This window comes from Coregonus clupeaformis, chromosome 6, assembly GCF_020615455.1.
Source record: "Coregonus clupeaformis isolate EN_2021a chromosome 6, ASM2061545v1, whole genome shotgun sequence".
In the NCBI taxonomy this organism is placed as follows: Eukaryota; Metazoa; Chordata; class Actinopteri; order Salmoniformes; family Salmonidae; genus Coregonus; species Coregonus clupeaformis.
Genome location: NC_059197.1, coordinates 44,715,909 through 44,742,727, shown reverse-complemented (window position 1 = coordinate 44,742,727; position 26,819 = coordinate 44,715,909). Strand labels below are relative to the sequence as shown.

The following is a 26,819-nucleotide window of genomic DNA, read 5'->3' as shown; positions in this document are numbered from 1 at the left end:
GAATCTGAAATATAAAATATAGTTTGATTTGTTAAACACTTTTCTGGTTACTACATGATTCCTTATGTGTTTTTTCATAGTTTTGATGTCTTCACTATTATTCTACAATGTAGAAAATAGCAAAAAATAAAGAAAAACCCTTGAATGAGTAGGTGTGTCCAAACTTGACTGGTACTGTATGTTGACACTGGAATTGTGCTGGAGATTATTAAAAAAAGAGGTTGAAAAGAGGTGAAGTTGCCCTTAAAGAAATGTGAAGACATGTAATAGTATTTACCTCACACTGGGCTCCAGCATCATGGGCTTGCAGGCTGAAGTGATGTATAGGCATACACCTCTACTGTACACACAGTATCAATGTAGTGGTGATTTTTTGAAGAGGAAACCGATGGAGAATCTATATATCATTTTATCATTCATATGTTTAGTTACATCTGACTAACTTACTGCCATTTTGAATCATTCTTTTTCAAAAGTCTTCCTCCAGATCACATCCCAGTGCCTCAGGTACCTGTGTTTTATATCTTTCCCAATGGGTTATGCCCTTTTACCAAAACTTTGTTGCAAGGACAATGGAGTCATTGGTTAAGATTTGTGATTGGCGAAAGATCAATTTTGTTATGTTGCACTTGAGGTATATGAGTGCCTTAAGGTAAGGATTCTACCAAACGTGGGTAGAGGTATACTGTATCTCTTTGTGCTTTTTCTGAACCACTTAATACGGTATATATTTTGTTCATATTATCCTGTTTTCACGTGTTTGTGTATTTAATGGTTTATGTCGCAATGTTAAAATAACTGGGTTAATTGATATGGCACTGACAAAGTAGTTCAGCCGTATTTTCTGTTGCACCAATAGGTCAGAGGAAGAGGTGTGTTCAAATTTGTCTCTGTTTACTGTCTTGTCTAATACTTGTCACAGTTTTTTGTCTTTCTCACTTTGGTAGCGTTTGTTTTTCTCTGCAATTCCGTGTTTATGTCACAAAAATGAAGCAGAAAGTCATTATTAATCAAACTTCCATTTACGTGTATGTTTGTGTCATTGGTTAAACTGGCACCACCTTGAATGTTTTGTTGAATTGTACGAAACCAAAGGTAGTCATTTAACCCATTATCCTATGTTATTTTTGTACATTTTATTTCTATGCAATTTTCTGACTATATAACAAAAATACATCTTAAATGGAAATGTAACATTAAATGTTTTGTGTCTGTCTGTACAAAGTACATCTGTCTGTCCATTAACTAATAGTAATAATTTTGGCAACAGTGGGATTGCTTTGTCAGTAGCAGAATGTTACCCGAGGATGCTGTGAGTGCATTTCATATACAGTACCCTTGAGTTAGTCACATTTCTAGCTTTTATGACTGTACTTTTCTAATCTGGTCTTCATAAATCGAATAAAACTATTAACTAATTACAGTGAACCTACTTTGTACTTCAGCATGAAATACAATGTTCACACTCCAATGTCTGTCACACTCTAAACACATTTCATTCCAAAAGCATTTTATTCAAACACATACAAACTAGTATGAAAGCAGTTAATGTCTTTGTACAGCGATCATGTAATAAATAAATACATAAATAAAATACAAATGTCATGGCAATGCACCTTATTAGTACAGTATAAGGCAGGTAAGTCAAAAGAATGTGCCGTTTGTAATGATAGCAGTACTAATTGTTTGGTTCAGCCTGGCTAACAGCTCACAGAGGCCTTTGGCTAAGTGATATCTAGCTACCAGAATGCATTGTCTATAACCATAGTGCTATTATGTTTTCACATGAGTAACATCCTTTTATATTGACTGAATATCATGGCTTGAAAATCCCCATGATATAAAAAAAATAACATTGTACATACTCTCCTCTGGAAAAAGTACCCAAATATATATGAATCTACTAGACTCGGGACTATTCAATCTGTATCGCTGAAGCGTTACAGATTGGCCGATAGCAATGTAAATGTAATTTCCGATTGAGCCGTCATAGGCAAGTGTTTACCATGAATGCAGTCTCCGCTGACGCGAGAACATTGCCTTTGAATTTCAATCACACTGTAACGTTGAACTTCTGCGATATGGATTGAATAGAGCCCTTGACTTTTACCCTAGTAAGAAACAAGATCTATCACTTGTACAAGTTGTTCTACTGTACGCAATTCTCATAAATCAGTCTTGTTCCATGACACCAAGACTTGTCATAAAACTGCGAACCACCAAGCCCTGAACTTCTGACCCCACAACAATGGGGCACCTGGTTACGGTTTGTGAAGGCCAATGGGAGGTTAGGTGTAGAACAGTCATATTTTGGCGTCCAGCATCTCCAGGAAGAGTTTGTGCATGGGCACGCGGCCCTCCAGGTGGAGCCGGCAGAAGGAGTCCACGGCGCAGTTGGCAGTCTGCCGGAGCAGGGGCAGGGTCATGAGCAGTTTGCCTGCTCGGTGGAGCTCTGCTGGGTGCTGGGCGCTCTCGTACTCCTGCAGGGCCTCATGGAGTCCGTCCTGGAACTGCTGCACTGCCTCCGCACTCTCCAGGTTCTCTGAGTCTGAGCGGGGAGAGACAAGGTCAAGGGAGGCCTGTGGGTGTTTGGGTGTGGGTGGAATCGGGTGTTAAAACCTCCCCTTGTTTCGGCACGACAGCGTGTCAGATCCCATTGTCCACCACATTTGTTTCACCATTGAGGGCTAATGAACGAGCGAAGGTTAAGTTGCATGCAGCCAACCCTCATTTTTCTGAAAGGACTGTAAATGTAAAAACAAAGGCTCCCTCCTCTGATCCTTCTAGCCACCTCAGTGACGGCCCCGGAGTGTCAGGCTAATTCCTGGGATAATTTGCGGGGCGCTGGGAGGCAGATGGATTTATTGATCAGGGCTGAGGGCAGAAGCAGCCTTCTCACTGTTAGGATATTGATCAGTTTCCACTTGCTGTGGCCTGGGGAACAATAGTGGGAGGGGAGGGAGGGGTGAGAGAAGTGGTTGTTGGAGAACAGATTTGGCAGAGGTCTAGACCTCCCCACTCTCTGTCATGGTGGTCTGAAGAGTGGCAGTTTGTACAGAGGTGATTGAAAATGATTAATCAACTAAAATCTAGCCACTCATTCATTCCCTGACAGCTAGTAGCTTTTCATGTCATTGACCATCATTTAACAGCCTTGCCCTGCTAGGGGACTTGACCCTGGAGCAAAAGTGTGTTCAAGGACACACCCTGAGGGAAAGGCACTGTGGATCACACTTAGGGGCTTTAATCAATCTGTATTGCTAAAGCGTTACAGATTGCAAGATAGACATGTAAAGGTAATTTCCGATCGAGCCGACATATGCAGCGTTTACGTAAATACAGTCTCCACTAACGTGGTAACATTGCCTTTAAATTTCAATCGCGCTACAATGCTGAACTTCCACAATACGGATTGAATAGAGCCCTAACTCTCTCCACAGTCCTGAAGGAGTGGCTGTATGTAGGGCTACCTGAGGACGGTGCAGTAGATTTTGTACCAAGTCAGTGTATCGTAAAGCTGAATTTAACACAATTAATTATTGTAAGCACTTGCCAGACAGGTTAGTTAGTAGTATATATTTTTGGTAGTTCTGCCATTCTTATAATGCTTTTTAAGAGCGATTGTACAAGGGTACAGCTAGGTCTCTTGAGTTTGCTCTGTCACAGCTGACAACACCAAACTACTTATAACAGATATCCAGTGCATGCCATGTAGTTAGTACCTGAGTTGGCGAGGGCCATAGCCTTGAGTGTGACCACCTCCTCTTGGCTCAGGCTCATCTGCTGGTACTTGGTGATCAGCTGTCTCAGGGCGGTGTAGAGGTCAGAGAGTCCGGCCGCTCTGCACTGGGCCTGGACCAGACGCAGGTTCCCAGCAAACACCAGCTCCTCCCCATAGCCCAGAGACTGAGACACCACTGACAGCACCAGCGTCTCCATCCAACCACTCTGCAGCAGGGTCATCTGGTCCACCAATGAAAGGGCCGAGAAGCCTGGAAGGGCAAATATGGAAACATAATACTCTATAAATTCTCACAGTATAAAAAGTAAACTTTGTCCATTTGTACCAGTGTTAATTGGCATGGCATAGTCTTTTTCGTATTTAAGCAGGGAGTCATGCTTATTTAACATGACCTACAAGAGCAACAGGAGTGGGTACCTGGGATATGCTTTGCCCAGCCAATCATGACCAGGAGTTTCCTGTTTAGGAGGTCACACAGCGTCAGCAGAGCTTTAAGGTTGTCGTCATTGGTTGAGTTGTCAGGCGTGGCACACAGGGGGGCTGGCTCTGTCAAGAGGAGCTGGGAGATCACTTTGTTTCCTGAAAGAGGTCAAACAGATATATTAGTAATCAGTGGTGGAAAAAGTACCCAATTGCCATTCTTGAGTAAAAGTAAAGATACCTTAATAGAAAATTACTCAAGTAAAAGTGAAAGTCACCCAGTAAAATACTACTTGAGTAAAAGTCTAAAAGTATTTGGTTTTAAATATACTTAAGTATCAAAAGTAAATGTAATTTCAAAAATATACTTAAGTATCAAAAGTAAAAGTAAAAGTACGAATAAAATTCCTTATATTTTTTAATTTACGGATAGCCAAAGGCACACTTCAACACTCAGACATAATTTACAAACAAAGCATTTGTGTTTAGTGAGTCCGCAAGATCAGAGGCAATAGGGATGACCAGGGATGTTCTCTTGATAAGTGTGTAAATTCAACAATTTTCTGTCCTGCTAAGCATTCAAAATGTAACGAGTACTTTTGGGTGTCAGGGAAAATGTATGGAGTAAAAAGTACATTATTTTCTTTAGGGAAGTAAAAGTAAAAGTTGTCAAAAATATAAATAGTAAAGTACAGATACCCAAAAAAACTTAAGTACTTTACACCGCTGTTAGTAATGTACTCTAGTGTACTCCCCGTTTGTGACTGACAAGGCTCTTATTGGAGTGTATGAGTGCTGTATGACCGAGGGTACTCACCGTTGGACTTGATGAGGTGTGTGTATGGGGCCTTCATATAAAGAGATAGGCCAGAGTCCCCCCTTCTCTTGTATTTCTGACGTCCTCCTCTTACTCTGTCCATGCGAACACCTGTAGTGACACAAACATGATTATCAGTGATCATCATGTTTGTTCATTGATTGATCCTCAATCCCCAAGTCAAAAAATCAAATCGAATCAAATTTTATTGGCCACATGCGCCGAATACAATAGGTGCAGACATTACAGTGAAATGCTTACTTACAGCCCTTAACCAACAGTGCATTTATTTTTAATAAAAAAAGTAAAATAAAACAACAAAAAAGTGTTGAGAAAAAAAAGAGCAGAAGTAAAATAAAATAGCAGTAGGGAGGCTATATATACAGGGGGGTACCGGTGCATAGTCAATGTGCGGGGGCAGCGGCTAGTTGAGGTAGTTGAAGTAATATGTACATGTGGGTAGAGTTAAAGTGACTATGCATAAATAATTAACAGAGTAGCAGCAGCGTAAAAATATGGGGTGGGGGGTGGGGGTGGGGGGCAGTGCAAATAGTCCGGGTAGCCATGATTAGCTGTTCAGGAGTCTTATGGCTTGGGGGTAGAAGCTGTTGAGAAGCCTTTTGGACCTAGACTTGGCACTCCGGTACCGCTTGCCGTGCGGTATCAGAGAGAACAGTCTATGACTAGGGTGGCTGGAGTCTTTGACAATTTTGAGGGCCTTCCTCTGACACCGCCTGGTATAGAGGTCCTGGATGGCAGGAAGCTTGACCCCAGTGATGTACTGGGCTGTACGCACTACCCTCTGTAGTGCCTTGCGGTCGGAGGCCAAGCAGTTGCCATACCAGGCGGTGATGCAACCAGTCAGGATGCTCTCGATGGTGCAGCTGTAGAATTTTTTGAGGATCTGAGGACCCATGCCAAATCTTTTCAGTCTCCTGAGGGGGAATAGGCTTTGTCGTGCCCTCTTCACGACTGTCTTGGTGTGTTTGGACCATGATAGTTCGTTGGTGATGTGGACACCAAGGAACTTGAAGCTCTCAACCTGTTCCACTACAGCCCCGTCGATGAGAATGGGGGCGTGCTCAGTCCTCTTTTTTTTCCTGTAGTCCACAATCATCTCCTTTGTCTTGGTCACGTTGAGGAAGAGGTTGTTATCCTGGCACCACACGGCCAGGTCTCTGACCTCCTCCCTATAGGCTGTCTCATCGTTGTCGGTGATCAGGCCTACCACTGTTGTGTCGTCGGCAAACTTAATGATGGTGTTGGAGTCGTGCCTGGCCATGCAGTCATGGGTGAACAGGGAGTACAGGAGGGGACTGAGCACGCACCCCTGACGGGCCCCTGTGTTGAGGATCAGTGTGGCAGATGTGTTGTTACCTACCTTTACCACCTGGGGGCGGCCCGTCAGGAAGTCCAGGATCCAGTTGCAGAGGGAGGTGTTTAGTCCCAGGATCCTTAGCTTAGTGATGAGCTTTGAGGGCACTATGGTGTTGAATGCTGAGCTGTAGTCAATTAATAGCATTCTCACGTAGGTGTTCCTCTTGTCCAGGTGGGAAAGGGCAGTGTGAAGTGCAATAGAGATTGCATCATCTCTGGATCTGTTGGGGCAGTATGCAAATTGGAGTGGGTCTAGGGTTTCTGGGATAATGGTGTTGATGTGAGCCATGACCAGCCTTTCAAAGCACTTCATGGCTACAGACGTCAGTGCTACGGGTCGGTAGTCATTTAAGCAGGTTATCTTAGTGTCCTTGGGCACGGGGACTATGGTGGTCTGCTTGAAACATGTTGATATTACAGACTCAGTCAGGGACATGTTGAAAATGTCAGTGAAGACAGTTGCCAGTTGGTCAGCACATGCTCGGAGTACACGTCCTGGTAATCCCTCTGGCCCTGCGGCCTTATGAATGTTGACCTGCTTAAAAGTCTTACTCACATCGGCTACGGAGAGTGTGATCACATAGTCATCCGGAACAGCTGGTGCTCTCATGCTCTCAAGAACAGACTATGGGAGGCGCACAGTACTACATAGAGCCATGGCTACATGGAACTCTATTCCACATCAGGTAACTGATGCAAGCAGTAGAATCAGTTTAAAAAAACAGATACAAATACACCTTATGGAACAGCGGGGACTGTGAAGAGAAACAAACACAGGCACAGACACACGCTTACACATACACATGATAAGACACGCACTCTACACACACACGTATAAATTGATTTTGTATTGTATATATGTGGTAGTAGAGTAGTGGCCTGAGGGAACACACTTAAAGTGTTGTGAAAAGTGTTATGAAATGTAATGTTATGTAATATTTTAAATTGTATATACAGTAACTGCCTTAATGTTGCAGGACCCCAGGAAGAGTAGCCGCTGCCTTGGCAGCAGCTAATGGGGATCCTTAATAAATACAAATAGAGGTTGAGTAATTAAAAACTCTAAGTCAGTCTGTGTGCGTTCTGTGGGCCTGTACGCCTTCTGTGGGCCTGTACGCTTAAGCATGTCAGTTTATTGAGCCCAGTGATTCCATTGAGATGAGTTGATGAGTTGGTCATCAAGTCTCACCTTCCTTCATCATGCCGGCACGCAGGCACTTCTGGAAGCGGCATGCTTGGCACGACTTCCTACGGCGCTTGGTGATCTCACAATCATTCATCATAGGGCAGCTGTACTCAATGTTACCTGGAAACACAGAAAGCACAGCTCTGTTTACACCCCGCACTCTATACTTGAGGTTACCAGTCAGCAAAGCCAATGCCGTAATAATGTCATCCAAATGGTGATACTGTATTTTACAGTATCTTTCTTACAGTGCATTCTTGATGCTTAACTTTTCAGTCAGCCTAAAGGGAAAATTGTCATATTGTAAAACAAAGTGTATGTTTAGGGGGTATGAGTTTCACTGTCTGTGGCACCATGACAGAAGTCAATTGCCTCTCTGTTCGCTGGCACCCTGAGCTTTCACACAGCAATCAATAGAAGCCCAGACAAAATCCAGATATTGATTGGCTTTTTCACACTGAGCCTAACGACCACCACACGTGTTACAAAGTTTGGGCTCACACGAGACAAAAAAAGGGATTTAATTGTATTGACTAATTTCTCCCACCCATCGATACCCAGACAAGCGGGTCTGGATCTGGGGGTGATCTAGGGGCCAAGGGCCCTCATCAATAAGCTTGCCCCTAAACCCACCCCTGTCCCCTGGACAAGAGGCTCTGAGATTAGGGCATCCAAGTTACAGCTCCTAGTTTTTAACAGGAGATTGGCACCTCTTCAGAGTGCCATTCACAAGAAACTCAAATGTGTTGTGAAGTGTTATAGATGCAATAACAATTTTTTTTGCTGGATTTTCATACTTTGAGATGGGCACTGTTGCTAAAAGAATGCATTATGAAAAGCAGCTTTTGATAAATGAGAATAAAATAAGTAGATATAGTTATTTTCATTCAACTTCAAGCATACTTGAAATTAGGCACAGAGTCAAACAATGTTGAAAAACAGTCGTTAATGCATCAGGCGCCACGCGATCAATATCATGCGTCAGTTACTTTGGAACATTTGTAGCAGAGAATAATCCTCTCTAGTTTCAGACAGCAAAAATCCAATATTCAGGATTATATTAAGAAATCAAAACCAAGGAATATACAGAAGCTATTTTTCCCAAAAAGGCAAAAATAAACATGTCCTCGTCGTCCCCCTTATGTTAATTACTAAGCTATAGCTCTCGCAGCAAATCAGTGTCATTTTGTAAATGCCGGATCTCTATGGCAAAACGCACCATTCACCCAAGTTTCGTCAAAATCGGCCCAGTGCTGTCTGAGATAGGAGATAAACCTATCACGTGTGACGAACGTACGAACTGACCAAGACAAATCCACAGTACCCTCCCCGATTTCATCGTGGGGGACAATAAAGAATTTCTGGGGCGGTCAACCAATATGAAGCACATTGAGTCTTCACAAGAAAAGCAATCCCATAGCTGAGTCTGCGGCTGACATAATTATTGGAAATCCATGTACGCTGCAATCAGACTCATTTGCGCTCCCCCTCTAATAGATTATAGATTATTTTATTAATTAAGATCCAGCCCAGAACTTTGCCATGTCCTAAATGTGTCACACGTGCACGCTCGCACACAGTGCACGCAACACACACCATCACAGACTGCTTGATTTGATGTTCTATCAGGTTTTTGCAAAAACGTATACACTTTAGTTTACCTTGAATTGTCCTCTTGAAGAAAGCCTTACATGCCTCACACGACGCTACTCCGTAGTGATATCCGGATGCAATGTCGCCACAAACTAGGCACAACCTTTTAGGTCCAGGGCCCAGCGACGATAGGTAGTCACATTTGAGGATGGAGTCAAGGTGCGCCGAAAGCACCAAACTGCGCTCCGAGCAAAATTGAGATGTGCCGCTAGAGTCTGGTGCTGCGCTGACACCGCTGCCGCTGCTGCTCGAACTCGGGGATTCCGGGTCCAGCGAGTGACCTTGTGAGAATAAACTGTATCCACTGCTATCCGAGCTGGGACTGAATGGTGTGGTGCTGTCCAGGGCGAAGGTAGGGCTGGGGGGATCCGTCTTGATACATGTATCATCTGGTGAAGGAGCCTCTTCGGTGTTTGAGGAGTCCAACAGGCTGATGGCACAATTGAAATGATCATGACAAAAAATAGTCTCACTGAAATAATACCCTATTATTTATTCTAAGAGCTGCTACAATAACAGTGTGGCATGCAGATCACAATATAGTCTGCCTATTGGGTGGACTACCTCAAGGACCACCACCTCCCCATGGAGGAAATCAACTTTGGCACTTATTCTACAGACAATTTATAATAACTTTATTTTCAACTAAATTAAGCCTTATCTAATGCTTTAATTAAAATAAACACAAATGAACAGCACACAATTGATGGCAATCAGATTAATGACCATTAAAACTAATCTATGATCACATTCAATTGTTCATTACTTTTATACCAAATATGAATGACAAAAAAAAACATAAATCTCAATAATTCCTACTGGTTGTGCTGGCAGAGGAAGTGGATGTTTTCACTCAGGCAAAAATCCTTTAGATCCATATCGAGGAAGAAAGCCTCAAGGAGATGAAATGATAAATATAGTTGTCAAGGCAGTAATAGTATTCTAGTATTCTGGTTTGGGAGCTAAAGGTAGAGAAATATTGACAGAGTGAGGACACTGAGACAAGGGCCACAGTTATAGCTGCAGGTTTATTTAGCTGTCATTAGAAAGGGGTGGGGCCTAGAGGACTAATCCTGACAAGTACTAAACCTTTGTTGATAGTTTCTTTCTCTTCTCACTTCTGTGTTGAGCATACAACATACATATTTACATATTTACATACTACACACAAGGTAACATTTATACATGATACACTAGTCAAAGTATGAACAAGATTTGTTAAGAGGATTTTCACTGGTACCTCTGTGACAAAGTGGTATCAAAGTGAGGTGATAACATGAAACGTTATTGCTTATGATGGAACACCATGCACTATGTCTGTTGGTTTTGCTCAGTTGTCATTAAATGCATTTTACTATTATTTTTTCCCTTACTCATCTGTTTTACAGACTCCGCCCTCCCTCATCTCTGTCATTGTGGGACCAGGATTTATTTCTTATACTGTTTGGTGTAAACAGAGAAAGCACTCAGACCAGACTCACGGACATGGCATCCTCTTTGCTTCCAGGTATTTGTTGTTCCTCACAACAAAGTCTCACTTTTAAAAGCTATAAATTGCATATTGGTGACAGTAGTATTCTAGTTCCTGAACCAGAATGCATCACTAAAGTTGAAGTATGGTAATTAAGATTTTCCAGTCTCACATAGGCCTTTCTCTTTGAAGTGTGTTTGCATGGTTAATCTGTGAAAGTCAGGTAAGGTGAGCTAGAGAGAAAGTGAGAGGCAGGCAGGGGGAATTAGAACAGACCGGAAAACCAAGGGATAGAATTAGACTAGAGAAGGGTGGGGAGGGAGGGAGTGGAAAGAGAGAGGGAACTCTTACCTGGAACTGGTCAGTAGGTCAGGTACAGGTGTACAGTACAGGGTTTACAGCTGGTGAAAGGGGATGGGGGTGATGAGGTAGGAGGGTTAGGGTGGCTGGAGGGTGAGGATTAGGAGCCATCCGATGCCAGTGTGTTGGCAGGGGTGCTGAAGCAGCACTTTTGGACAACCCTGATGTGTGAAAACCATGTGAGTTGCTAGAACATCCAAATCCATTCATCAGACACCTAAGCCCCATTTATACCTGGCACTAACATGGGTCCTGATCTTGTCTGCATTCTGATTGTGCGCACATTTCCAGAAATGCGTCTACACATGGTATTCAAATGTGGCTGTTATCCGTCCACTGTGTCTGCATTGTGACCACATTTCCTGGTCCCTTCTTGTATGCAAATTATTTCACAACTATTCTTTCAAAATAATATTTATTGTTAGACACATATTGATGTAATCATTCAATGATTTTAGAGGGCAGAATAATGATGATTTAAATGGTTTCTCTGTCCAGATCTGTCTACACTTGTAAGATACAATGCGCGCCTGACTACCTCCGGAGGTGGGCAGGATGATCTGATCACAATCAGATCACAATGAGTCTTTTGATTGTCTACACCTGTCCAAAAAATGTGGGCCCAATCAGAATGTGGACAAGATCAGGACAAAGGACGCAAGTTAAAACCAGGTGTTGCTCTAGATACCTGCTTCACCTGCATTACTGGTATTAGCTGGATCCCAATAAGTGAGCCATTGCTGTCATCATCACTTTGAATTGTGTACACTGTTCCAAAACAGATTATCAAAAATTAAAATATTGGAATTTATAGGAAAAGATGAATCAATCTATTTGGCATATTATATAACCAATACATTATGATTCATATTTTTTTTTTCTTCTAAATTGTGGATATTCCAAACAAATATGATTTTGGTCAGTTCACTGATACATTTACACATGGTATTCCACCATCTCAAAATTATTTGGGATGAAAGGTTCCCATAGTGGACCACTGATGCCTTTTCTCTTTTGGCATACATTCCCTGCCCTTGTCATTCCCCAGCTGTGAAATGTATTACAGCACAGCAGCACACTGACCCTGTTCTGACCACGGTAGGCCCCCAGTACAGGGAGACAGGATTACTGTCTAGTCTGACACTACCTGACACTTCTCTCATTCCTCCTCAGCCCTAATCCAACAACGGCTGCATCAGCAAGATGCTCCCACCCCCCCACCCCACACACACAGAGACAGAGACAGAGAGTGCTAGTGGGTGAAATCAAGTGATACTATCGCTCCCTGGAAGTGTACTGAGGCGAGGGTCAGCCTGGAACCAGTTTTCATGCTCTGTCACAATGCAGGTCAATGGTAAAGACAGGACTGAACTCTCTCTCTGTGATGGAGCCAGTGGAACAGGAACCTACTATTGGCCCATCTTGTCCCTTGTCCTGATTCCATATCATTACATTGTAACAGGCTGAAATCCTGCTTACAAAACTGTAATAATACTAATGCCTGTTTTTAAGGTACTCTTACTGCTTTAATGATCATTTAATAAAGGCTCCATGGTCACTACATGTTTTAAGGCTGAGTGATATACACTGAGTATACAAAACATTAAGAACACCTGCTCTTTCCATGACATAGACTGACCAGGTGAATCCAGGTGAAAGCTATGATCCCTTATTGATGTCATTTGTTAAATCCACTTCAGTCAGTGTAGATGAAGGGGAGGAGACAGGTTAAATAAGGATTTTTAAGCCTTGAGACATTTGAGACACAGATTGTGTGTGTACCATTCAGAGGGTGAATGGTCAAGAAAACAAATGTAAGTGCCTTCAACAGGGTATGGTAGTAGGTGCCAGGCACAAAGGTTTGTATCAAGAACTGCAACACTGCTGGGTATTTCCCGCAACTGTGGGCAATGGAGTCAACATGGGCCAGCATCCCTGTGGAACGCTTTCGACACCTTGTAGAGTCCGTGCCACAACAAATTGAGGCTGTCCTGAGGGCAAAAAGGGAGGGGGGGGAGGGGGGGGGTGCAACTCAATATTAGGAAGGTGGGCTATATTTGCAATAAACATCAACAAAGGACAGCAAATGTGGTTGTTGCTGGTTATTGGTGAACACAGTATTAATTTGGAATTACAGTATTTGCCAGCAAGTGGTGAGTGTTAACACTGATCTTCCAGTCATTTGGCCCAGATTCAGGATAGTTGATAAGGAGAGAAAACAGAGTGTACAGTCCAACAGAAAAAGCTGAAATTTCGCTAGCCCTTGCAATCCGCAAGAGATAATTAAGTATGAAGTGAACCTCTTTAATCAGCTTTGTAGTGTGTGGTGGAGAAGGATTGGCCTATAAAAGAGATTAGACATGGGATCCTTATAAACACTACTGGGAATTAGGGTTAGAGTAGCAGGTAAATGGATTAGAGGCCACAAAGACCACGTGTGAGAGAGGTGGAAACTGCTGTTATGACAGTGCAAGATAGGGACAGTGATAATGATGCTAATAAAAATTTGCATGGCTACCCACACTCCTTGCTCCGGCCAAACGCTATGCCACGCTCACAGACTTTAGTTTCTTCTCCGCAATGAGTCTGGATCTGAGTACCTCTGCAACCCTTCACCGAATGCCAACACATTCGGGGCCATCTGATTGATTCGGAAACCAATAGTTTGAGCCAAAGCTAGAACACACATGGGTAATGCAGAGGTTTGAAAATGTGTCATTGGCTTTGATACTCTGATTGGTTAGAGACGATCCAATCGCTGATGGCTTTGTTTTGTACAACGCCTCTTGTGCCCCTCGTCACCACAAAGTATGTCACGAACGACAGAGCAGCGGAATAATTTAGTTTGAGTCGTCAGGCTAAATCAAAATACTGTGTTATACCTACACCACTGGTTTACTCCCAAGCTTCCAATATGTTACTACTTTATAGCAACAACCTTGTAAAGTAAAAGTGTATACGATAAATGTGATTCTGTCACAAATAATGAGATCCAAAAGCCACTTGGAATGGAAAGTGTGCAAATATATTTTCAAATAGTTTTTATAGCAATAATGATATGAAAATCACTAACAAAACAATTAACAAATACCAGAAAAAAATAAAAAAATGTACAAAGTTTTGTTTAAAAAGTACACAACGGCTACGTCGTCCACAAATACAGTGCATAGTGTTATACATCTTTAGGTGCTGAAAGGAGGAAATGCTTTCGGGTTTGTTTCAGCTTGTAAACTACATCAGGAAGTAGGAACATTTACAGAGAAGGTTCTACTCACTGAAACAGATACCATTTGGTAAAGAAAAGTAATTTCTCAATTGTAAATATGTACATGGTATTTTATCACTGATTGTGTATTGATCACACAAACAACATTTCAAATTGTGAATACATAGTCAACTATCTTATATCAGTTTTAAGGTACATTCATTCTCATGTAAAAAAAAAAATCTAAATTGGCTACAAAACTCTAAAGAAAGAAATGTACAGACACGTCAGTGATGTGTAGCTTTCTCTTCCGCATATACATTTCTATAAAATAATAAAAGTTATTATTACATAAAGAGTACCTTAACTTTGAACAGCATAAATTAATACAAGAAGCAATCATAAACAAATATCAGTGAGGTTGTAAAATCAACAAATGGAGAGAATACAAGTCACTGACATTTTAGAGGAATACAAATTTGGTTCCGCGATGTCATGACGTTGCTGTGTATTTTGTACAGTCCAGCTAAAGAGAGCGTTCGTTAACAAAACATCCACAGACAGAGATTCTGTCTTAGACAAAGGCTCTACTCGTCTGTAGCAGTAGCTTGTCATCTTTGTCTTAGAGACTACACTGGCCCCATTCAATGGTTCCGGTCTGCCTCAGGTCTAGGCACAGAACATGGTGTGTTGATCATGATTGAGCTCAATGGGCCGGATCCTACCTTTAGATACGTGTTCGTATAGTTAGGATTCTGCACAATGTACGTTAACCTCTTTTTCACAACTATGCAATTCAACATCATCAAAGGAAAGGTTGGCTAAAGGACATATTTATTTACCTGCTTTAAAATAGCAGTCTCAAGTGTATGAGTGTAGTTGAGCTCATGTGTATATGTATAATGAGTTGTGTGTGCTGTATAGGACTCAAACCGTATTAATATCAGAGTTCTATGGACTCAAATCTCTCTCAGACATGATACATCAGTACGTTGATGTTTTCTTCAGAGAACAACCCTCTCAGCTTTTATCTCAGGTCAGAAAATGGACAGGGTCTTTAGTGAGCCCCTGACAGAGCCTGTAGAGGCCAGAGGGGGGCGCTGGTGATACACAACACTTCCCCAGTAGCAGATAGGACTGTTGAGTGGGGAAAACAATGTTCAAAGTAGTAGCAGTGCTATGCTGCCACACAGTGGTTGGGCCGACGGGACATGACGTAGCCTCGGTGACACACACAGCGATAGGAGCCGTCTGTGTTGATGCATCGGCCATTCACACACACGTTGTCAGGATCCTCACATTCATTGATGTCTGGGCATAGAAGCAGAACAAATATACAAGTGAAAACACATACAGTTGAAGTCGGAAGTTTACCTACACCTTAGCCAAATACATTTAAACTCAGTTTTTCACAATTCCTGACATTTAATCCTAGTAAAAATTCCCTGTCTTAGGTCAGTTAGGATCACCACTTTATTTTAAGAATGTGAAATGTCAGAATAATTGTAGAGAGAATGATTTATTTCAGCTTTTATTTGTTTCATCACATTCCCAGTGGGTCAAAAGTTTACATACACTCAATTAGTATTTTGTAGCATTGCCTTTAAATTGTTTAACTTGGGTCAAACGTTTTGGGTAGCCTTCCACAAGCTTCCCACAATAAGTTGGGTGAATTTTGGCCTATTCCTCCTGACAGAGCTGATGTAACTGAATCAGGTTTGTAGGCCTCCTTGCTCGCACACACATTTTCAGTTCTGCCCACAAATGTTCTATAGGATTGAGGTCAGGGCTTTGTGATGGCCACTCCAATACCTTGACTTTGTTGTCCTTAAGCCATTTTGCCACAACTTTGGAAGTATGCTTGGGGTCATTGTCCATTTGGAAGACCCATTTGCGACCAAGCTTTAACTTCCTGACTGATGTCTTGAGATGTTGCTTCAATATATCCACATAATTTTCCTTCCTCATGATGCCATCTATTTTGTGAAGTGCACCAGTCCCTCCTGCAGCAAAGCACCCCCCACAGCATGATGCTGCCACCCCCGCGCTTCACGGTTGGGATGGTGTTCTTCGGCTCGCAAGCCTTCCCCTTTTTCCTCCAAACACAACAATGGTCATTATGGCCAAACAGTTCTATTTTTGTTTCATCAGACCAGAGGACATTTCTCCAAAAAGTAAGATCTTTGTCCCCATGTTCAGTTGCAAACCATAGTCAGGCTTTTTTATGGCGGTTTTGGAGCAGTGACTGCTTCCTTGCTGAGCGGCCTTTCAGGTTATGTCGATATAGGACTTGTTTTAATGTGGATATAGATACTTTTGTACCCGTTTCCTCCAGGATCTTCACAAGGTCCTTTGCTGTTGTTCTGGGATTGATTTGTATTGTTTGTACAGATGAACGTGGTACCTTCAGGCGTTTGGAAATTGCTCCCAAGGATGAACCAGGTCTTGGCTGATTTCTTTTGATTTTTCCATGATGTCAAGCAAAGAGGCACTGAGTTTGACGGTAGGCCTTGAAATACATCCACAGGTACACCTCCAATTGACTCAAATGATGTCAATTAGCCTATCAGAAGCTTCTAAAGCAATTTTCCAAGCTGTTCAAAGTTACAGTCAACATAGTGTATGTAAACTTCTGACCCACTGGAATTGTGATACAGTGAATTATAAGTGAAATAATCTGTCTGTAAACAATTGTTGGAAAAATTACTTGTGTCATGCACAAAGTAGATATCCTAACCGACTTGCTAAAATGATAGTTTGTTAATAAGAAATGTGTGGAGTGGTTGAAAAACAAGTTTTAATGACTCCAACCTAAGTGTATGTAAACTTCCGACATCAACTGTACATACGAATCAGTGAACGTCCAAATGTATATACACTACCGGTCAAAAGTTTTAGAACACCTACTCATTCAAGTGTTTTTTTTTTATTTGTACTATTTTCTACATTATAGAATAATAGTGAAGACATCAAAACTATGAAATAACACATATGGAATCATGTAGTAACCAAAAAAGTGTTAAACAATCAAGTCACCCTTTGCCTTGATGACAGCTTTGCACACACTTGGCATTCTCTCAACCAGCTTCATGAGGTGACAGTCACCTGGAATGCAGATAGCCCTATTTGGTAAAAGACCAAGTCCATATTATGACAAGAACAGCTCAAATAAGCAAAGAGAAACGACAGTCCATCATTACTTTAAGACATGAAGGTCAGTCAATACAGAACATTTGAAGAACTTTGAAAGTTTCTTCAAGTGCAGTCACAAAAACCATAAAGTGCTATGATGAAACTGGCTCTCATGAGGACAGCTACAGGAATGGAAGACCCAGAGTTATCTCTGCTGCAGAGGATAAGTTCATTAGAGTTACCAGCCTCAGAAATTGCAGCCCAAATAAATGCTTCACAGAGTTCAAGTAACAGACACATCTCAACATCAACTGTTCAGAGGAGACTGTGTGAATCCGGCCTTCATGGTCAAATTGCTGCAAAGAAACCACTATTAAAAGGACACCAATAATAAGAAGAGACTTGCTTGGGCAAAGAAACACGAGCAATGGACATGAGTCTGGAGTCCAAACTGGAGATTTCTGGTTCCAACCGCCGTGTCTTTGTGAGACGTGGTGTGGGTGAACGGATGATCTCCGCATGTGTATTTCCCACCGTAAAGCATGGAGGAGGAGGTGTTATGGTGTGGGGGTGCTTTGCTGGTGACACTGTCTGTGAGTTATTTAGAATTCAAGGCACACTTAACCAGCATGACTACCACAGCATTCTGCAGCGATACGCCATCCCATCTGGGCTTAGTGGGACTTTCATTTGTTTTTCAACAGGACAATAACCCAACACACCTCCAGGCTGTGTAAGGGCTATTTTACCAAGAAGGAGAGTGATGGAGTGCTGCATCAGATGACCTGCACTCCACAATCCCACGACCTCAACCAAATTGAGATGGTTTGGGATGAGTCAGACCGCAGAGTGAAGTAAAAGCAGCCAACAAGTGCTCAGCATATGTGGGAACTCCTTCAAGACTGTTGGAAAAGCATTCCAGGTGAAGCTGGTTGAGAGAATGCCAAGAGTGTGCAAAGCTGTCATCAAGGCAAAGGGTGGCTATTTGAAGAATCTAAAATATAAAATACCTTTTTGGTTACTACATGATTCCATATGTGTTATTTCATAGTTTTGATGTCTTCACTATTATTATACAATGTAGAAAATAGTAAAAATAAAGAAAAATCCTTGAATGAGTAGGAGTTCTAAAACTTTTGACCGGTAGTGTATGTTCCGGTAGATGTGTAAAACGGTAAATCTATACATTTCCCCGGAAATATCTAGATTATCCATTGCACTGGTAAATCTAAAGATTTTACTGTAAGATAAATGTCAATCTGAGAATAAGAGAATGGCTCTTGCTTTGTGATGCATACAGTATATAGATTGAAAGGCATAAGGTTCGAAGGACTCGTGAAAGGCAGGGAGTTTTGCATTTAGACAACTGCAATTAGTTGAAGGGTTTGTCTTGTGGATTGTGTGAGGAGGGATACCTACCTATGCAGGCCATGGAGGTCATGTCCAGCTCGTAGCCCTCGTAGCAGTCACACGTGTATCCCTCCGCCACACGGATACACCTGCCGTTCTCACAGCCGTGCAGTATCCCACAGTCCTCTGTGCTCAGGCCTGCATACGGCTCATATCGTCCTGGGACAGGGAGAGGCGGAGATGGTCAGAACTATGAACAGATTTCTAATCAAACACACATTCTTCGCAGGGCCTAGGCTAAGTTTACATCTTAAAATGAATGTGAAATATTTTGGGTAATGCAGCAGCATTGACAAAATGACAGTAATGCAGTAAACCCAGTAATGCACAGTAAGAGAGGGCTTACTCTCATAGACTCTCCGTGGGCCTCCACCTCCACCATCTCCACCACCTGGCCCCCGTCTGTCAAGGAACGGAGGGAAAGGGGGTCCCACACGCCAAGGTTCTGGCCCCTCCTCCTCCTCCTCCTCCTCACTGTAGGGGTCACTGTCCGGGAGGGGGGCCAGACTCAGAGGGAGGCCCTCGGGGATGGGGGGAGGGGGCCGCGCCCCAAAGGCAAGCTCAGAACGAGGGTCTGGGAGGGTCCGGAATGGGGTTCTCGGAGGCGTGTCAGGCAGGCCGTAGTCATCCTCGTCATAGTACCGCTCAGGACTGGCAGGGAGAAATTAAACATGTTTGTCGAGAATATATGTTGCGTCTTACATGATATATGTGAATGAGTGAATAGGGAAGTGTGGTGAATAGGGCAGTGTGTTACATGTATCCTGAGGGCCGTCTGTAGGGGCTTTCGGGGACGCCGAAGGTGCTGGGTGTTCTGTCTCTGAAGCCAGACCTGCTGCCCCCTGTTGGTGTATAGTCGTCATAGTCAGGCTGGGTGTACTCAGGCCTGCGGGGGATGGGGTCTGGGAAGGAGTCCGGTCCATAGGGCACACGATACCTCCCTCCTCCTCCTCCTCCTCCTCCTCCTCCTCCTCCTCCTCCTCTGCCGGGTCCTGGCCCAGGGTCCGGACCGAAGCGGTCAGGGAAGGGGGGAGGAAACTCTGGGGGCCTCAGGAAGACGTTACACCGAGCCTCATAGTCCTCTGACAGAGGGAAAGAAGGAAAAGAGACGTAGACCAAAAATGACACTTTCCCCAAACTATAAACACAACACTGTTTAACAACAGAGCTACAATCTGCTTGTATCTTATGACAAAATGCTAACACAGCGGATTGTTCAATGTAAATACTCATCCACAATCAGCGTGGCCGTAGTAGCACATCAGTCTAGTAGTACCTGAGTCTCTGGGAGGACACAGAGCACACTGCAGTCCCCAGCCCTCTCCATACAGACAGCAGCACTCAGTGAAGGTGACCTGTCCGCCCAGCAGGGGGCTCTGACACACCAGGTCTGCCGTGACATACTGCCAGCAGAACGACAGGTTCTCATCTGGAGACAAGAGGGACGGAAATGAGGAGGGGAAGGGTGAGATGAAAAGAGAGACGGTTAGATGAATAAAAAGGAAGATGGAAAAAAGAGAGGCAAAGAAAGATGGAGAAAGGGAGGTGGGAAAAACAAGGGAAAGATATATGGGGAAAGGAGGAGAGAGAGAGCGAGAGAGATAGATAGAAAACAGAGACAGTGAGAGAGATCTCACAGCTTGAGCTAATAAGTGAAATTTGAGTAGTGAGGACTCATAAGGTAAGAGTTATTGGGGACTCCTGTCTCCCAGTGTGTGTAGTCTTACCCACGGTGAGGCCTGTGGAATTGACACAGCTGCGCTGAGTGTCGTCCAACACAAGAGGTGGCTCGCAGGTACAGAAGTATGAGCCTAATGTGTTGACACAGATTCCTCCTGGACAGCTGTCCTCCCCTGCCTCACACTCATCAACATCTACCAGGAGAGAGAGAGAGAGAGAGAGAGAGAGAGAGACAGAGACAGAGACAGAGACAGAGACAGAGACAGAGACAGAGACAGAGACAGAGAGAGAGAGAGAGAGAGAGAGAGAGGAGATTTGAGCAACCTACCCATTATATACATCCATCTAATTCAACCACAATTATGAAGACTGGGTCAAAACAGCCTAATATCACTGATAAAGATATGCCACTAACCGATGCACTCCAGAAACACATTATCGTAGTAGTAGCCACTGGTGCAGTAGCAGGAGTAGCCAGGGATGTTGTTGACACACACACCGCTCTTACACACCTCAGGGTGGAACAGCTTACACTCATCCACATCTGTGAGAGGAGACAAAGGCCTGGATTATAGGTACAGTACAGTATAAGCAATTAGTATGACTACAAATCATGTGAGTCAAATAGGGGTGCTTATATTTGTCCTGTTTCACACACGTACAAGTCTGTGGTGTGAAATGTGTTTCTTGCCCTCAGAGAGTGGGGTCACAGCCATTATTGACCGAAACTCTGGAGAAATTAGAGTTAAGTGCCTTGCTCAAGGGCAGATCGACAGATTTTCCATTTAGTCGGCTCAGGGATTTGAACTAGCAACCTTTGAACTAGCAACCAACACTAACCTCCAGGCTACCTGCCGTGCGGATATGTGAGACAGTTACCTTTGTAGCTAAACGCTCCGGGCCCAGTCACATATCCTCGTCCGCTGGGGCACAACGCCTGGTGTTCGGCTGAACAGAACCCACAGTAAACAACAACACGACATATCAGAGATGAACACTTCACTACATCAGGGTTAGCTTTTTCTGAGTGGGTTGATAGGTGGAGGTGACTCCAGGAGTCTACCATAGACATACATATTCACTTTAGTCTTCTACATAGACATATATCCCCTAGAGACCACAGGAGGCTGCTGAGGGGAGAACAGCTCATAATAATTGCCAGAACGGAGCAAATGGTAACCATGTATTTGATACCATTCCACTCATTCCGCTTCAGCCATTACCACGATCCCCAATTAAGGTGGCACCAACCTCCTGTGCTAGAGACATATTCACTATAGTCATACCATAGACATACTATTCACATCAGTGTTGATCACTGGTCCCTACCTGTGCCTAGCTGAGGACAGGGGTCGTACTGGCAGCCCGTGCCCCAACCCTGACCCACGGTGCAGCAGCACTCCTGCTGGGTGGTGTTGTGGGCCAGCACGCTGCACGAGCTCTGCTCCTCTGTGTTGTAGTAGCACTCCCTCAACTCGCCAGGCCGGGCCGGGGGAAGCTGGGACGCATCGGGCCGACGCTGGGGACCCAGACCGGTGGTGGAGGAAGACGAGGAAGAGACGCCTGGGAACAATGGATGACCTGTGAGACACGTGGATGTGATGTTTGAGGGTTGAGGTGTGTGTGGTTATGGCTGCGTTGCTGACCACCAAGACAATATAGTGTTCCCTCATGAACAGCAGGGGGAAGCAACACCAAGCTGTTTGAATGGACACCTGTTGAAGAGGTCTCACCAAACTCACCATGCACAAACTGATGTTAAATGGCAATAGAACTGTGATGGCATTTGTAGGAATGAACATTTGAAGCAGGGAAAGTGTCATTCCCATCAGGGAGTAGAAATGTATATTTTAGTATGGTGAAAAATAGATATCTAGATAATCCTCGAAATGCAAAATAGTGGTGGACAGTGTACAGTACCTGGTCGAGGCATGCTGAGGCACTGTCCTGAGCGCGTATCAAACTCTTCCCCCTCTCCTGGACACTCACACATGAAGGAGCCATCCACATTCTCACAGCGCGCTGCGCCACACACGCCCTGCATAGTCTCACACTCGTTTTCATCTAGAGAGAGAGAGAGAGAGATAGATAGAAAGAGAGAGATAGATAGACAGAAAGAGAGAGATAGAGCGAAAGGGAGAAAGAGAGTGAGTGAGCGAGAGAAAGAGGGAGGGAGAGCGAGCGAGAGAGAGAGAGAAAGAAAGAGAAATATGGGGTGAAAAGGTCAAACCATGTAGTCTAAATCAAGCAAAGACAATGACAGATGATAGGACAGTAGAATGGTAGCGTTTGCACTCTTATCAGAGACTTGTGCATCTGTGTTGAGACGTACCCACACATCCCTTCCCATTGCTGGTGGCTGTGTAGCCCTGGTCACACATGCACTGGTATGTTCCAATTAGGTTCTGGCAGAATGCATGCTCTCCGCATACTGTCTCATTGGCACACTCATTGATATCTGTGAGAGAGAAGACGAAACAGAAGTGGAGAGAGAGATTACATCACTCCCATATGAATCTGAAGTATGGTCTCAAGTATGGTCACTGTCAATATTATAGTTAGAAAGATAAACTTGATTAAAGTATTTAAAGGTATAAAGCAATAGTCAGTGAAGACAATACAGTGAGATATATCCCTAGCTCTTTTTCACTCTGTGTGTGTGTGTTACAGATGCATATCTTGGCAAGGAAAGGCGAACGGCATTCTTGTGACTGAGCATCTGTGCGGTGCAAGCCTCCAACCTGACACATCAATCAAACACAGCTGCCATGACGACCAACCCCTTACGCCCTGGCCTCAGCCTGGATCCCACATCTGTGTCCAACCTGCCAATCATTCCTACACAAACTATCATGGCTAAACTGTAGCGTAGAATCAGATAATTTCAAAAGAAATAAAGTGGATTAATAAATACGAGAAGAATAACAAGTCGATTCTCGCTATGTGGACTAGATGTAGTAAAGGATGAAGTCGATGAGGTTGATGAAGAGATGGAACTGACCGACACACTCTCCGGTGCGGGTGACCCGGTAGCCCGGCTCACAGGAGGTGATACAGCGGTAGGAGCCAATGGTGTTCTCACAACGCTGTGACAGACACACTGCTCCCTCTGAGCACTCATCTACATCTGGGATAGAGAGAGTGGGGATTACACACACACACACACACACACACACACACACACACACACACACACACACACACACACACAGCGCGTGCACACACATGCAAACTTCAGCATCCCCATAGCTCAGTCTCGAAAGCTGTGCGTATTACATAAAGGGACGCATGGTTTCATAAGGAACACACGTTTTTCAATGATCTGTCTATGGTGGATGATGAACAGTGCAGAGTAGTTGAGGTGTTGAGTTACCCAGACAGGCTGTCTTTTCTGGGTTGGTGGTGAATCCCACTTGGCACTGGCACTGGTAGGAGCCCTCTGTGTTGACACAGCGCCCGTCCTGGCACACCCCCGGGCCTGACCTGGCACACTCATCCACATCTGGGCACGCAATGACAACACGCCATTACATCACCACAGACAACCCCGCTGTCCCTACTGCCAAGCTAAGCAATCCTTTACCATGACGTTGTGCCCATGTCGTTTCACTTGATGTCATTCACTGTGTGAGAGGCTATGAGTAATATAATCTGTGTCAAGTAGCCTATTTGTGATTATAATTATAAGTGATTACTATTATAGCCCTGCTAAGAGTTGTTGCAGTTGAAATTGCAGAGTAAAAATATATGTTGTGTCTCTGTCATGAATAGAGACATCTCCATTCTGCCGGTTTAAGAGTAGCCTACAGTAATGCCAGTGGGACTTCGGTATGTGTGTGAGAGACGGTGGTGACGCCTCACCCAGGCAGGAGCTGCCATTGCTGCTTGTGGTGTAACCCTGGGAACACACACAGCGGTAGGAGCCCTCTGTGTTCACACACTCTCCCTTGGGGAAGCAGTACTCCCCCTCTAGACACTCATTGATGTCTGTGAAAAGACAAGACAACCACGCTACAATATGACACAGAAAAGAACATCAACACGCAGTGTGGTATATACATTATCAAAGAACATCACCAACATTGTAGCATTCATCACCATCATCATCATCATTATCAGTACTGACCTCTACATTGGCGTCCAAGGCCAGCGGTTCTGTAGCCTGGTTGACAGTCACAGCGGTAGGAGCCACCAGTGTTTAAACACAGCCTCTCTGAACCACAGGTGTCAGGGCTCTGGCATTCATCCACATCTGAGGAAGGGAGAGGGGAATGCTCATTGGTACTGCAAGAGGGTTGCACATGCACACACGCACACACACACACCTCTGCTTCATGTATAGGGTCTTTCTGTTCCCCCTAAAAGGGGTTAAACAGCTTTCAAGTGGTTTCTCTTAAATCAACACAGCACCAATTGGTTCTGTCTCTTATGGATATAACCTTTTGACAGTGAAACCTCTCCAAAGAGACATCCATCCATTCCCAAGTGTTACATCCATTCCTAAGGTGTTTCTGATTTACACGCTATCCCCTTTGAAGTCTAAACATCTGTTGCAGACTCTGTTGGTCCATATCAGCCCAGTCCAACAGCCAGACTTGAATACCTCGGAGTGATTTTCATGTGCTCTGGATATCACAGCATGGATAAAGTGCTGACTGACAGTGAACTGTGAAAGAAACAGTACATTCATATGCATTTTTAAAGTGGTCTCTGTTTTTTTTTAGGTAGAGGCAATGCACCCAAGTGGGATGGAGCACGGTGTCCTGAAATTATACTAGGGCTGATGATTTGTGTGCCCCACAGAAAAAAACGCTTGGTAGGAGTAACAGAAGCCAGCAAAGGTGAAGTGAGCAGAGCAGTGGAGAGGAATGCAGAGGAGAGCGCTGACAGCAGTGTGCAACTGGGGCTACAAGGCTAACGGGTGGTCACCCCCTTCGCTCACTCATCACCTACAGTAAGATAATGGAAAAGTGCCCGGTCACACTGCTCTATGCAGTTTATATAAACAGCTGTTGGAACAGCTTGATTCAGCAGGAAACTTTAGTATTGTTACTGTTTTCGTCAAGCTGCCTCACCAATAACACCAACAGTGTTAGAAATGTGATTGTCTGAATCTATAAAGCAGTATGAATGGAATGCAATCTCAAACGGAAGGCATGTGAAAATGTTTGGTGCTAATTTCGGTCTGGTGAGAAGCATCTCCTGTTACATTCTGCAGAGTTGAACATTGACTCATTTAATCTCTTTGAAAATGTGTTTCCTCATTAGACAGAAATTTGCCATGGTTAACAAATCACCTCCTCCCCTTGGCCGTAAAAGAGCCATGGCATTCCTTCCCAGAAACAATTGCAGCAAGTGTGAGAGCAGTAAAACACCTTGAAAAAACATGTAGACTACATGGACAGAATGCCTTGAATTTACTTCATATTCTGCCATATTCTAATAGACAGCTAGTCTTACCTGCGCATACCCCATCTTGCATAACGTGGCCAGCTTTGCAGGCGATACACTTGTAGGAGCCTTCAGAATTTACACACTGTTGCCTGGGACACTGTGAGGGGTCTTCACATTCATCAATGTCTAAAATGAAGCAAGTGGAGGTTACACATCAAACAGAGTGATATGGAGCATGAGACATCATGTAAAACATGAAAGACATGCAATAGTCAAACACACGCAGCCTTACCATTACAGACGCTGTCCTGTAGTTTGAACCCGGTGTGACAAACACACTGGTAGCTACCGGGAGTGTTTTCACAGCGACCGTTGGTACAGCGGTTGGAGGACTGGCGACACTCATCGATATCTGTGTGAAAATATCCATATCAGTACTGATACAATTTTCAATATCGAATAAAAATGGGTGAGTGTGTGTGTTTTGTCTCTGTGTGTGTGGTTGAGAAGGCTGTTCACCTGTACACTGTCCGTTTCCAGCCTCAAAGCCTGTTCTACAGGCCACACATTTGAAGGAGCCTTCAAAGTTGACACACTCCTGACCAGGACACTGTAGAGCGTTCTCACACTCATTGACATCTGGAGAAGCCAACAGAGATTCTTCTTTACAATCCCATAAATAAAGTTGACAGAACAAAGGCCATTTCTAGTAGTATTTTACTTTATTATGTGCTAAGGAAAGTCATACATTTGACTGCTCTTTATCAGTTGAAGTAATGTGTATGTTCAATGTGAAGTCTTACCTGTGCAGGTATTACCCTGTAGCCTGAAGCCAGATCGGCACGCACACTTGTAGCTTCCAGCCGTGTTCTCACAACGGCCGTTAGCACAGGAAGTGGGGCTATGGAGGCACTCATCAACATCTGCAAAAACAAAAAAAAGTGTGTGCTTACAAATGTCTTATTGTGTAAG

General features: G+C 43.8%; 2 protein-coding genes across 2 annotated transcripts in view; both read right to left on the bottom strand.

Annotated features, from left to right (window-relative positions):
* Positions 1–1,493: 1,493 nt before the first annotated feature.
* LOC121567413 (estrogen-related receptor gamma-like) lies at positions 1,494–10,166 on the bottom strand. Its single transcript, XM_041877437.1, has 7 exons — positions 10,015–10,166; positions 9,204–9,625; positions 7,546–7,662; positions 4,980–5,090; positions 4,160–4,321; positions 3,723–3,992; positions 1,494–2,548 (listed from the first exon to the last, which is right to left on the bottom strand). Exons 1-7 carry the CDS (start codon positions 10,071–10,073, stop codon positions 2,304–2,306), a joined length of 1,386 nt encoding a protein of 461 aa, XP_041733371.1. The 5' UTR covers positions 10,074–10,166; the 3' UTR covers positions 1,494–2,303.
* A 3,863-nt stretch (positions 10,167–14,029) lies between these two features.
* LOC121567411 (latent-transforming growth factor beta-binding protein 4) overlaps positions 14,030–26,819 on the bottom strand; it is an 88,441-nt gene continuing 75,651 nt past the window's right edge. Inside the window, exons 23-41 of the mRNA XM_045220831.1 lie at positions 26,651–26,770; positions 26,367–26,486; positions 26,140–26,259; positions 25,914–26,033; positions 24,580–24,705; positions 24,315–24,440; positions 23,827–23,955; positions 23,455–23,580; positions 22,786–22,911; positions 22,374–22,517; positions 21,783–22,016; positions 21,333–21,401; positions 20,869–20,997; positions 20,501–20,647; positions 20,050–20,202; positions 19,531–19,855; positions 19,120–19,424; positions 18,783–18,932; positions 14,030–15,542 (exon numbers count right to left, since the gene is read on the bottom strand). Coding sequence (XP_045076766.1) covers positions 15,409–15,542; positions 18,783–18,932; positions 19,120–19,424; positions 19,531–19,855; positions 20,050–20,202; positions 20,501–20,647; positions 20,869–20,997; positions 21,333–21,401; positions 21,783–22,016; positions 22,374–22,517; positions 22,786–22,911; positions 23,455–23,580; positions 23,827–23,955; positions 24,315–24,440; positions 24,580–24,705; positions 25,914–26,033; positions 26,140–26,259; positions 26,367–26,486; positions 26,651–26,770 — 2,903 coding nt within the window. The 3' untranslated portion in view covers positions 14,030–15,408. The remainder of the gene's footprint in view (positions 15,543–18,782; positions 18,933–19,119; positions 19,425–19,530; positions 19,856–20,049; positions 20,203–20,500; positions 20,648–20,868; positions 20,998–21,332; positions 21,402–21,782; positions 22,017–22,373; positions 22,518–22,785; positions 22,912–23,454; positions 23,581–23,826; positions 23,956–24,314; positions 24,441–24,579; positions 24,706–25,913; positions 26,034–26,139; positions 26,260–26,366; positions 26,487–26,650; positions 26,771–26,819) is intronic.